A 13,615-nucleotide genomic window follows, 5' to 3' on the forward strand; every position below is an offset into this window, starting at 1 on the left:
TCACTGTATCATATTGTCTTAATTTACTGTAGCCTTACAGTAAGTCTTGAAATTAGGTAGTATAAGTCTTCCAGTATTGTGTTCTGCATTTCTGTATAAATTTTATTATCAGCTTATCAAAATCTTCCAAAAAGATTTTGATAGATCTGACTGATTTTTTTTTTAACCCGTGCCTTGTGTATTTCAGGAACAAAGAAAACTCAGCTCCACTAGAGGAAAATACGACAGGAAAAAGTGAAGCAAAAAAAAGAAAAATTGCAGAAACTTCAAATGTTATCACTGAGTCATTGCCATCTGCAGAATCTGAACCCGTTGAAATTGAGGTGGAGATTGCCGAAGGCACAATCGAAGTGGAAGACGAAAGCATCGAAACATTAGAGGAAGTGGCTTCCACAAAGCAGTCCATCAAGTACATTCAGAGCACAGGTTCCTCTGATGATTCTGCTCTGGCACTGTTGGCAGATATTACCAGCAAGTACCGTCAAGGTGATAGAAAAGGGCAGATTAAAGAAGATGATGGCTGTGCATCTGACCCCACAAGCAAACAGGTAGAAGGTATTGAAATTGTGGAACTTCAGCTGTCACATGTGAAGGACTTGTTCCATTGTGAGAAATGTAACCGTTCATTTAAATTGTTTTACCATTTTAAGGAACACATGAAATCACACTCCACTGAGAGTTTCAAGTGTGAAATATGCAATAAAAGGTATCTTCGGGAAAGCGCATGGAAACAGCACCTCAGTTGTTACCACCTTGAAGAAGGTGGAGTCAGTAAGAAGCAAAGAACTGGGAAAAAAATTCACATATGTCAGTACTGTGAGAAACAGTTTGACCACTTTGGACATTTTAAAGAACATCTTCGAAAACATACAGGTAATTAGCAGATACTTTATGTTAAAAGTATGTTTTTTCCATATTCACTTGCAGCTGTGTCTAAATCCTTTTTTTTTCAGTAGTACCACAGAAATCATCCCTTGTGTTTTCTAACATGCAGGGCTGAGTATAGTGTTTTTAAAATATTCGTTTGTTGAAATATTGATGCTTTAAAGGAAAAAATCAGTATTTGAAAGTAATTGTCATTCTCATATCTTGTCAGTTTGTATATTTTTAAAAGAAATACATAAAACATAGTTTGATTATTTATTAGGAGCCATAAATTATGAAATTCTAATTAGAGTAAGACTTCACTGTTACTGCTTTTACTTTTCCTGTCTTATATTAACACATTACATAGATGAGCACATTTACAGACAATCCTGGACATGTTTATACCTTTGCATATATTTGGTCACCTGTTCTGACTCGGCAGATAGGTAAGGGCAGACATGTCAGGAAAGGTGAGCAGCCTAGGGGCTGAGAAGGGTAAGGTCTCTGTACTGTCCTCCTCCTAGGAGCCATCCCAGGCATGAGGCAGGTGTCTCAGGGAGTCCGCCTTAGAGCCTCTGGTCCTTACAGTTCTGCATCTATTCCCTTGCCTGTTTTTTGTTTTTTTTTTTTCCTTGTCAGATTCCCTGTCCTTGTTCCCATTCCCCAAGCTTTCTTTGCTAGGTCCTCTGTGCCAGACACTGGAGCTACTGCCACCAGTGACTTGAATCTTAGGGAGTCCCTAAACCCACTATAACAAAGATGTGGGAAGAGCAGTGTTAACAGAGACTTCTGGATGCTTGTTCCTAAGTTCTTAGTATGTTAGATAGTTAAGGCAGTTTAGACTATCAGTACAGTGAATACAATATAGATATCCCATACTGTTCAGAATCTTTCTCTTTGATGCTGGATTTTGGAGAACTTTGGATGAAATTTTTTCATAGATGCCTCACTGTCCAGAGTTGCTTGCTACACACTACTTGAAACTGAAGAATGATATTCAAATAGTGTGGTATCCCTTACTATTCAGACTCTTGGTATCAATACCCAGGAACTGGATAAATACGTGAATAGCAAGGGAATCTTGTAATTTACTTAAGGCTCAGTACATATTTAGAAGGCTTTAAGATACTAGTTTGAGTAACTAATAGGTGTTTATGGAATCTTTGGGGGAAATGCTTTCTGGTTTTCAAACATCATGTGTATAGACCTGTTGAATTTTGGCAGTTGCCTTAACTGTAGTTTTTGTCCTTAAAAAAAAAAATAATCATCTATATCAATGGTCTATTGATGAACTTTTTTGTGGTAACTGTTGTGATTAGTTTTGCAAAAGCATTGACATACCAGCAGAACATTGAATTAGCAAATAGATGTTACTTGGTAACTAGCAGACTTTGATGGGGGTTTCCAATACACCAGCAAATAATCACTTTTATTTATTTCCTAGAAATGTCAAAGTAGAAGCAATTGTCTTTTATCCAAAACATTACCTAGTGACTTGTTTGAAAATAGGACAACACAGATCCTTTTGGAAGTTTTAAAATATGCTTTCCAAGTCCTGCCCATTGTACACTGGATTGAACAGCCGAGTACAGAGTTAAAGGGCATTAAGTTCTGTGTCTTTCCTTTCAAAACGATGTGAGATAGCTTAAGAACTTAATTAAGTAGCTGTTAAAAGTTACAGAACTAGACATTCTCTGGAGGAACAATTTTGCATGTAAAGCAAACAGAACTTTTACTGTCTTTTTTAACTTCAATCAATTATTGTACTAGTAATTAATGACAAGATAGTTGTATATGTGATGACTTAGTAAATTTAAGAGAAGCATAAGTAAACAGTTGGAAATTGTATTTATGTTAATAAAGGATGGATCATTTTTTGCTTATAACAAACTAAGTGTAAAGATAAACAGTTCTGTTCCTATTTCCTACCTTCAGAATATACCTTATATACCCCCCCTTCAGTTTCATATTTTGCATTCTTTTATTAGTTTAGTGCTTTGGTTTCTTGTATGTTCTTAAAGTGTGCACTGTAATCTATAGCTTGATTTGCAAAATTTTGGCTGTTACTTGCCCTGAATTATTTTGTTTCCATTTGGAAATAGTAATGATAATGTCAATCTCCTAGGCCATGGAGATAATAAACTTTTAAGTCTCTGTGTTTAAGGAGCTCAAAGTTTAAATTGGGAGAGACAAGCAGGCACAATCACAGTGTGACAGGCTTAAGTGCCGATAGAGGTAAGGACAGAGTCTTAGGGAAACGCCTGCTTGTGCTGTTCATGATGGAAGAGACAAGGATGGCTTTCTAGAGGGTTTATCCTGTGATGGCCCTCAAAGGAAAAGGAATTAACCAGGAGATGAGCATTCTAAGCAAAAGAGATGACACGTACACAGACATAGAGGAGAGAGAAGTAACTCATTGGGAGCACTTGCTGGCGGGATTTTATTGCTGGAGGATTGGGTCCAAGTAGAGGAATGCCAGGAGATGCAGGTGAAGAGTTTGGAAGGGCTGACTGTGGCGTGTACTTAGGCATCATGGACCATCTACCAGTGGTTCAAGGATAAGAGAGAGAAAATGATAGAAGAGAAGGCTAAGATCAATTAGTTATTTTCGTAAGTCCTCTAAATTAATTTTTTTTTCCTTGAAAGACTCTGGATCACTTTAAAGAAATTTAAGCCCAAAAGATTTCTGATTACATTTATGTTTTAGAGAGATAACTGGCAGGATAGATTAGAGTCGGGTGAAACCTACTGAATCTAATTGGGAAGCTGTTGGAGTAATCTCAACAAGAATGAGGGGTTGAATAAAGGCAGTAATAGTGGAAAAGGATTGGAGATGTGAGTAACGTTAAGTGGGCAGAATCAACAGGATTTGGTGATTGGTGAGATACACTGGTAAAAGAGAAGGTGACTCGCAGCTTTCTGATTTAAGTGGTTTCACAATTGGAGGTTATTAATCTAGAAAGAAAAATATAAAAGGGTACAATTTGGGGGTGAGGGGAAGTCAGATGTATTGATGATATGCCTGTGGGACACACAGTATGAAAGGGAACCTAAAGGTGACGTATAACTACGTTTTCAAATAATTGTCCCTTACTTTCCCAGAGACCTAGTGTGGAATTATAGAAAAACTGTGGGTCTGGGAACCAGAATTAGCTTCAGGCTCCAGTTCTGACATTTGTCAGCATGGGAACTTGACTGGTCTCTCTGTCTTTGGGCCTCTTTCCTTGTCTCTGTAAATGAGGATGTTGACACCTTCTTTGGTGGGTTGTGACAAATAAGAGAAAATGGTAAAAGCACTTGGAAGACTGTACTTCCCACACATCTAAAATATAATTAATCTGTTGCTAGTCCTAGATTTTATTGGGCTTGTTAAACTAATTTTTTTTAAATAGCAAAAGCTCAAATGACATACAATGAAAAGTGAATCACTTTCCTACTTAAGTAGATCTCTCCAGAAGCAACTGCTGCGATCATTTTCTTAATTATCCCTCCAGGTATATTCTTTGGATTTTCAAGTAACTATAAACAGAGCTTTTGAAAAAAACAAACAAGAGCATGTAGTACAGGGTCACACCATTTAATTTATCTTGAACTCTTTTAGTATATGAAACATTCATGAGTCTACTTAATTTTTTTCCACTGTGGCTGCCATAATTTACTTAACCACTCCTGTTGATACACATTTAGGTTTTTTCTTAGTCTTTCGCTATTACATACTGTACTGCAAATAAACATACCTGGACATAATCTTTGTGTACATATTCAGGTTACTTAATTTTTAACAGCAGAATTGCCAAGTCAGAGAATGTGTGCATTTTAAATCTTGGCAGATATTATCAAATTGCCCTTTAAAGAGGCTATGCCAATTTTTATTTGTAGGTTTGATGTATAGTGAAAAATTATACACTACAAAGACAAAACTTAACCATTCTAGTTAGCAGTATCTCCCAACATTTGGGGAGTTGTCAAGGAGTTTTTATACCAACAGTAATTCTAGGTGATGAGGTCTTCCCTCTCAAATTAGATTTTTCATCTCGTGAAAATTATACAAAAAAATAAGCTATGGTTGTTTTATCAGGGAAAAAACAGCTCAGAGTTACTTGACTATGTTCCATGTAAGTTTGAGGGTCACATCTAGGACCTTATCATCACTGGGCCTCGACCTCTGAAATCTTAGACCTGTTCTCTGCAAGCATCATTCTGTCTCTTAAATTCTGTTACTGCATTTCTTACTCTGATTGTTGGACTCTACCTCATTTAGCCGCCTTGTCAGTTACCCTGGTCCTGACTTTACCTTATCTTGTCCTCATTGCACGTTACTTGAGTCACTTGTTCTTGAACGCCAGGTACATTCCCTTGGTTTTTGAACCCTCTTGCTCTAAAAAACCCTGCATCCTGGAATTATTAAGAGTCATTTATTTCTGCTCCCTGCTGAGCACTGCTGGAAAAAATTCTTTTGGGACTGTGTTAGGCCTTTTGGTCTTATTTATATCTTTCCTTTCCTAATTGACATTCTAGACCTTCAGTTTAGCACTCAAGACCCCTGCCCACACCCTGCCCTGGCAGATAATGTATCTGACTTCCTCCCCCACCTTAGCTATGGGGTAAACTTCCTTCTTTGTCATCTTTTATTGGAGGGAACGATATTTCCCTTTTCCTCAAGGCCAGTCCTGAGTCCCACACCTTGATGTCTCTTCCACGTGTTTCATCCATCATTCCTACTGCTCTGTCCTTCTCCATGGTTCCTTCTTCCTCAGCAGATACTTAAATAATGACTCGCTTCTTCTGGCTTAAAGAACCTCTTACTGGTCTGTCCCCCTCTTAGCCACTTCTCTTTACTTCCAAACTTTCTGGAAAGAATTTGTTTTCATTGATTTGCCTCCTACTCACTCTCCCTTGACCCATGGTAGTCTGGCTTCTGATTCCACCACACCGCTCACACTGTTCTTGCTGAAGTTACTACAATCCCCTGATTTTACCCTACCTGACATTTCTCTTCAGTCTGGCACTGTTTACTACCTCATTTCTCTGAAATTTCTTTAATTTTCTTCAGTGTTTTCTTCTGCTTCTGGCTGTTCTGTTTGTTTTCTTTGCTTGCCCCATCTACCTGCTGTTTTAATTGGATGTTTCACTGGATTATGTCCTTGATTTTGCTATCACATCACATACTGAGAGTTTCATCCACATCACAGGCTTCTGTTACCACCTAAAGTAGCTCCTTATCTATATATCCTCTATTTGGCTTCAGATTTGTCTGTGAAACGTTGACCAGAATTTTCCACTTTACTCTGAGTACCTCAGACTCACCAGACTCAAAACTGAGTGTATACTCTTCCCCAGCACTGCCCCCCATCCGACCTACTTGTGCTTCTCTATTCTGGTTGGTATTCTCAGCGATAGACCTGGGAGTCACTATCCTTACTCCTCACCCACAGTGCTGTCTTACCCTTCTGTGCCTCTGCCTGGTATGGAATGAACTTCCTTGTTCCTGCCCTCTCATTCCATTCCAGGCAGGATTAATCACTCTTCTCGGTGCTGCTGCAGTTGCACCTCCCATCGCCCCTTCTCTGTGACAGGCCTTCCTACAGTGCTGCGCTCGTGACCTCCTATTGCCCCTTCTCTGGGACAGGCCTTCTACAGTGCACTGCGCTCACGACCGCCCATCGCCCCTTCTCTGTGACAGCCTTCTACAGTGCACTGCGCTCACGACCGCCCATCGCCCCTTCTCTGTGACACCCTTCTATAGTGCACTGCGCTCACGACCACCCACCGCCCCTTCTCTGTGACAGCCTTCTACAGTGCACTGTGCTCACGACCGCCCATCGCCCCTTCTCTGTGACACCCTTCTACAGTGCGCTGCACTTGTGTATGTTCATGTATTTCACCTTCCTGAAATACCCTGGCCTGTGACACGAAGTTCTTAAAAACAAGGAGTTTCTTTTCACCACCTAGCATATGGTCTGGTACACAGTAAGTGCTCAAAAAATGCTTGTGGAATAGATAGTTATGCATTTCCCTGAAATGGAGATTGATCTTGATTTTTATCTCAGGGAAAATATACAGTTTCTTAAGAAATGCAAAAACATGGAACAGCACTCAGATCCAAATTTTATTTCTTCACCAGAGCACAGATGAAATTATAAGAATCATTAAAAGCTTACTATTTCCACCTGTAGAATAGTCTTTTGGATGTGGTAGAAACATCTAAGTTATAAATTCTGATTCTTCTCTCAGAAAAGGTGCTATTAGAATTAACCAAAAAGAAAAAAGTTTTTGCTTTTTGTTTTTCTTGTCAGCATAATTCTTTTCTGTTCTACTAGGTGAAAAACCTTTTGAATGTCCAAATTGTCATGAGCGATTTGCTAGAAATAGCACCCTCAAATGTCACCTAACTGCGTGCCAAACTGGAGTGGGGGCAAAAAAGGGAAGAAAGAAGCTTTATGAATGTCAGGTATGTGTGGGTGTTCTGTGTCCTTAGCAAAGGAGTCTGTGTTTGAGATCATTAGAAGTGAACAATAACAAGCCTAGAGCAAAGGCATAGAGCTGACAGTTTAGAAAGAAAAGAGAGTAAAGAACATCATTGTCTTGCTTTTATAAGGGGAATTAGAATATTTTTTTTATTTACCTAACCCTAGATGACACCAGTGTCAATAAAATTATGTCCTAAATAACAGGTGGTCTGAAACTCTGGTTATTCTTAACCATGGAGCAATCATTAGGAGTGGCAAATTCAGGAGTAGGGCCAGAAGGCAGAGCAGCTGTAATTGGCTCTTCCATGATTAGTGTGTATTTATCCCAAATGGTGAAATGGTTCTAAATGTTGATATTATGGAAGAAATAATAATGTTACTTAATATTCCTAGAATTTTTGACATTTAAACAGTGAAGGCAATACTAAAATATTTTCCCCAAAGAATTTGTTAGCTACATCAGCTAAAAGACCAAGTAAAAGGATTCTGAAATCCCTTAAATCAAACTTTATTGAAAATATCATATTCATAACATTTTCCAGAAAAATCAACTTTTTTCTTACACAGAATAAATGCACCCATATTTCCTTCAGTTTGAATATAATTTATTATTAACACCCAATGTTTGGTTATTTCAGGTCTGTAACAGTGTGTTTAACAGCTGGGACCAGTTCAAAGATCACTTGGTAATACACACTGGAGATAAACCCAACCATTGTACTTTATGTGACTTGTGGTTCATGCAAGGAAATGAATTAAGAAGGCATCTCAGTGATACGCACAATATTTCAGAGCGTCTAGTAACTGAAGAAGTTCTTTCAGTAGAAACACGTGTGCAAACAGAACCTGTGACATCAATGACTATTATAGAGCAAGTTGGAAAAGTGCATGTGTTACCACTGCTTCAGGTTCAGGTGGATTCAGCACAAGTGACTGTGGAACAGGTCCATCCAGATCTGCTCCAGGACAGCCAAGTACACGATTCACATATGAGTGAGCTTCCAGAGCAGGTCCAAGTCAGTTATCTGGAAGTGGGTCGAATTCAGACTGAAGAAGGTACTGAAGTTCATGTTGAGGAGCTGCATGTTGAACGGGTAAACCAGATGCCAATGGAAGTACAGACTGAGCTTCTAGAAGCAGACTTGGATCAAGTGACCCCTGACATCATGAGCCAGGAGGAGAGAGAACCTGCCCAAGCAGATGTTGCTGTGGCTGCCAGAGAAGATCACGAAGATGCGGAGGGGTTAGAGACCAAATCAGTGGATCCCCAAGCTGAAAAGGCAGGAAGTGAGAACAGAACACCTATGGCGGTTCTAGAATGAAATAACAAGTGAATATATTTTTAAATTTACGTGTTGGGTTTTTGAACTCATGGGCAGTGTGACTGTCCTTAAGCTAACAGACAAGTGGACCAAAGTTAAAACTTTCCTGTTGTGCTGAACTGTTTCTTTTGAAACAAACTGATTTCCCCCCACTTAATGCCACAGAGGAGGGATCTTTCCCATAAGTGAATGGGAAGCTTTGAGAAGTATATTTCTGGAGACTTAAATGGAGTCTATTCTTATTACATAGTTGGGTACGAAGGTATCTATTTTCATTGTGGTAAGGGTTCTCCCTTCTCTCTTTTCCAGGTCATGTCCTTCCTCGAGTTTTCTTTTTTTTTTTTTTTTTTTCCATATTGTAAAATCAAATGTAAAATCATTAGAATACAAGTTTATGTATTCTAATGCATGTTAGAAAATTTGAATATATAGGAAACACAGGCTGCATGAAGAAAAGTACATTGTTACTGTGCAGTTAAATTTTGGCTTCTGGCTTTCTTTAGTTTGAACAACATTCTTGTCTACCCTGATAGTTACAGATGTCATCTCTGCAACAGAAACAGAGTGGTTGTGGCAATGTCTAGAATGTTTTAAAAAAGAAAAAAAAGAAAAAAAACCACACCCATGTGCCTTTTCAAAACCGACTAAACTATAAAGCATCTCTGGTTCTTTCAAAGTTTGTGTTGCAAGGAGTGATGTAGGTGATGCTAACAGTACTTTATATTTTTGCTTAAAAATGACAACTACGAATTCTTCTTGAGTTAAGTTAGGTTGAGAAATTTCATTTAATGGCAGCTGAATTCAGGGCCATTTTCAATTGGGAAAATTCATTTATATCTGTGGTAAACTTTATTTTGATGAAAAGTTGCACTAGTATTTTACCACCAGATGAAAAAAAGGTAAGCATCATTTAAAAATTAATGTATTTAAAATAAAGTACAGAGAAAAACATGTATATAATATATCAGGCTTTGTTTTGAATGAATCTTTCCCCCAATCCTTAATGTAAAGATCTTGTGCTATAACTTTTAAAGCCATACAAATAAGAGTGCTAAACTGTGGACTTAAGTAGGTGTGTAAATATTTTTAATCAGTATTACTTGGAAAATAAACTATAACGACCACATAAAATAAACCAATATGCTATTTTCTTTACCTGTTAAATATTGGGAGATATTTACATTTTTAAAGTAAACTTTAAAATTATGTGTTCGTGACTCTTTTTTTTTTTAACTTACCTTTGGTTTGTGGTCAGAGATGCCGCCTTCTCATCTGTATTAACATGACTGATACGTGAATTGAGACATAAAATTTGAGAGATGAAGTTCTCAGTCCACATCTCCAATCCCCAGAAATCAGTTCAGAAGAAAGGAGGGAGCAAGAGGTTGTATTTGTAATCCTACATGGTGGGACACAACAGCAACAGTGGAACTGTAGTAGAGCCAATTTGTAAAATACTTTCCCCACTTATTAGTTAAATTTAAAAAATCAGTTCAACTTAATGCCTCTTGATAATACTGATGTTAAGGTGTATCCTATTTATAAAACACACTGAGGAGAATGGCTTCCCACGACTGGAGAAGTCATGGATTTAGAGCTAAATAAGAATTAGGAGGTTGTTTTTATTTCAAGGTCAAAAAAGTATATGAACGTTTCCAAGTCTGTTCTGTTTGGCAGTTGGGTACCCACTGCAAAGCATAAAAATAAATATATATATATATATATATAATTTCCCCCCACACCTTTGAAGTCAGAAAATATTGATTGATAGGATTATATTACATTGAATTTTCAGATTGCCTTAAGATATCCATGTTTTTGAGTTAGTTGCAGTTTAAAAAAAAAGTTTAAATTCCTGACATAGTGGTCTCAAGTATGTAAATTACTAGGTAGTATCTAGTGAATTTTGAGTGCTGAAAATAGCTCATGCTGTTCTTTCAGGCCAAGGTGTGAAACAAGGTTTATTTTTAAACATAATCTTTCAAAAGCTCTGACTACAAAGTAGAAACCAGGGACAAAGTCACGGCAAAGCATTGAAATTATCATTTGAGGTTTCAGATTTGGCAAGTCCTTTCAAGATAGGTGTGAGGGGCAGGTATATAGTTCATTTTTACTTTTCCCAAAGATAATAAAGGATGTGTCATTGTGCTCCAAATGCCAGTAAATCTGATTGCAGAGGAGGAAAGCTACCTACTGGTTTTACACCTTATGATGGCTAGCACTTTGAGTTCGTGAAGCATTTGACATAACAGCTCTTAAAAACCATGATGTATATTAAAGTGCTGAACTGGCTATTTTGTTCTTCCCACTTCTGGAGCTTTTAGCTCGGTCTACAGTATGACAGCTATACAGCAGTGCCAGACCTTGGTCATCACAGGAATTCCAAAGTGCACTGGACAGTGATGAGGGAGCCTCTTGTTTCTCTCCTACACCATGTTCCTACAGCAGTTCTTCACTTTTCCAGTACCAGCTAGGTGTCTTTCAATTCTGACAGTACCCAGAGTTAAGTGATAAGTACCACAAGATTGCCACTTCAGTCACCAGCTGCAAATTGGGAGGTTCCACCCCTCTCAGATTCAGTAATGCACTAGAATGACTCAGAACTCGGGAAAGCACCATACTTCTGAGTGTAGTTTTATTATAAAGGATAAACCAGGAACAGGCATAGGGAAGAAATGCACAGGACAAACTGGAGGGAGGGCCGGGCAGCACTTCCACATCCTGTCCTGGTGGTCTGCCCTCCCAGCACATGGAAATGTGTTTACCTGGAAGCTCCCTTAACCTTGTTTACTGAAGTTTCGTTATCTAAGTGCGATTAAGTCATTGGCCATTGATTATTGAACTCTCCATCCCCTTCCCTGGAGATCTTGGGATGGGGCTGATAGTTCTAGCCCTCTAATCCATGCACGTGATTTTTCTGATGACCAGAGCCTAGAGTAACCTCACTACATAAACTCAGGTCTGGGCTTGAGTTCCTAACAATAACAAAAGACAAAACTCAGGATTTTAGGAGCTCAGTGCCAGGAACCCGGGACAAAGAACAAATACATACTTTTTTTTTTGTTATACCACCCCTACCATCTAAGATTCAAAAGGGAACTAAACTGAACCCTAATGTCAGTATATTGAAAGCCTAGAAATCCTTTGAATATGTACAAAAATAAGAGTCTTACAGTCTTGCCATTTAAAAAGGTTGCTATCCTCATACACTACTGAAAGTGGGAATAATTTCATGGGAATGTAAGTGCTGCTGCTCCCACTACACGCAATTTGGAAGTAAGATTTCAAGATCTTACTTCAAGGGTCTTCTAATTATCCACTTTATACTTTGTATAAGCTAATACTATTGACTGAGGCTTAAATGTAGATAAAAGTCTCCACCAGAAAATCAAGTGGATTTTAAAGCACATCTTCAATAGGGGTTGATTGTTTTGAATAAATGATCAGTAAGCTGTTCACATGGAAACAGTTTTTAACTGCATGCAAAATTACACATAAATACCTGACCTTAAAAGTCAAGTCTGATTTTGTTGGAGAAAACATGATAGCTTTGAATTCATTGTGATAACACTGGTTTTTGTGTTAGTTAACATCAGGAGTAGAAACGTAGGCTGAATATTTTTCACATGTAACGTGCTGAGCTGTGTTATGGCTCTTGAGAATCTGTCATAACGAATTCAAATGAGAAGTAGCAGGAATTAAAACTATCGAACCCTTCCCACCAGTTAATGAGATCATTCTAGTTGGAAGCCTGCAAGTGGACTATCTATTCTAAATGTATTCTGAATTTATAGATCTTAAAACTACTCCACATTCTATAAACTACTTCATTAATCCTATTGAGATGGTATGTAGGAAGGCAGCATGTGAATTCATAAGTTTTTTCTCCTCAACTTCCCCACAACCTAATATGACACTGTAAATATGACACCTAATTATGCAATTAATGACCACCTTGATATTTGTACCAAAATATAGCCCTAGGAAAGAAAAATCTCACTGTAACATAACAGAATCATTTATGAATCAATTACTACTTCCCAAACACTTTACATTTAATCATCTCAATGACTTCATGAGGTAATTATTTTATTAGCTATCATTTTACTAACAGAGGAAAGAATGAGAAGGAGATGAGAAACAGCTGATAGAGAGTGGAGGCAATATTTGAAACCAGAGAGCTTGACTCCAAAGACTACACTCTTGATCTCTAAAATACAGTTACCTCCGTATGAGATCTCTGTGGCTGACAATATTGGATTGCACAGAGCATAGGCAAAACTCCCATTTTCCTTTGGGAATTTACATCAGCTCTTGATGGTGTTGGGGTGGAGGGAACTGGAGATCAGTAAAGATGACAAGATACATGAAGCAAATTTGGTATCTCCTTGCCATCACCTTGCCTTGAGATTGCCCCATCTAGGTAATGGTTCTCTAACTATAGCATACATTAACATCTTGTTAAAACACAGTGTTGGACCCCGCACCCAGAGTTGTTGATCAGTTGGTCTGGGTTAGGACCCAAGAATTTGCATTCCTAACAAGTTCCCAGGAATACACTGCTGGTCCTGGAACCACATGTGGAGAATGGCTAACATGGGGTACTTAAGGAAGCACAGATGACTATCCAGTGGCATGAACCTTTTTGAGAGTTTCTTCTTTTTTATAGTATAGTCAGGTTCTACTCGAAAAGTATTTGTTATATCTTATTTTTTTACCTATTGTTCATCTTTACTATCCATATAATGGACTGGACTAAGAAAGCAGTCTTGGGGTTTTTTAAATATCAGTCAAGAGCATTCTACTTATTCTCAGTAACTAATTGTTTGTATGATGTTTCTGAAATGAAAATGCCACAAAGGCATGAAATCTTAGAGAACAATAAGAAATTAAAAACAGAATAACTGACCACAAATACTTTTGCTTCTGCTGAGTAACTCAAACATACTTTTAGAC

The 13,615-nt window shown here is 38.0% G+C and overlaps 1 protein-coding gene across 7 annotated transcripts in view; it reads left to right on the forward strand.

Moving 5' to 3' along the window:
- Positions 1–9,794, forward strand: part of ZNF131 (zinc finger protein 131) — a 28,803-nt gene extending 19,009 nt beyond the window's left edge. For 4 of the 7 annotated variants that reach the window (XM_032471631.1, XM_032471643.1, XM_032471644.1 and 1 more), the window contains exons 5-7: positions 188–873; positions 7,188–7,318; positions 7,976–9,790. In XM_032471631.1, the coding sequence (XP_032327522.1) occupies positions 188–873; positions 7,188–7,318; positions 7,976–8,659 (1,501 nt within the window). In that variant the 3' untranslated portion in view covers positions 8,660–9,790. Of the gene's footprint in view, positions 1–187; positions 874–7,187; positions 7,319–7,975 lie in introns of those variants that run through there. The other 3 variants (XM_032471645.1, XM_032471646.1, XM_032471647.1) reach the window with 3 other exon arrangements.
- The last annotated feature ends 3,821 nt before the right edge of the window (positions 9,795–13,615 follow it).

This window comes from Camelus ferus, chromosome 3 (assembly GCF_009834535.1).
Source record: "Camelus ferus isolate YT-003-E chromosome 3, BCGSAC_Cfer_1.0, whole genome shotgun sequence".
Classification (NCBI taxonomy): domain Eukaryota; kingdom Metazoa; phylum Chordata; class Mammalia; order Artiodactyla; family Camelidae; genus Camelus; species Camelus ferus.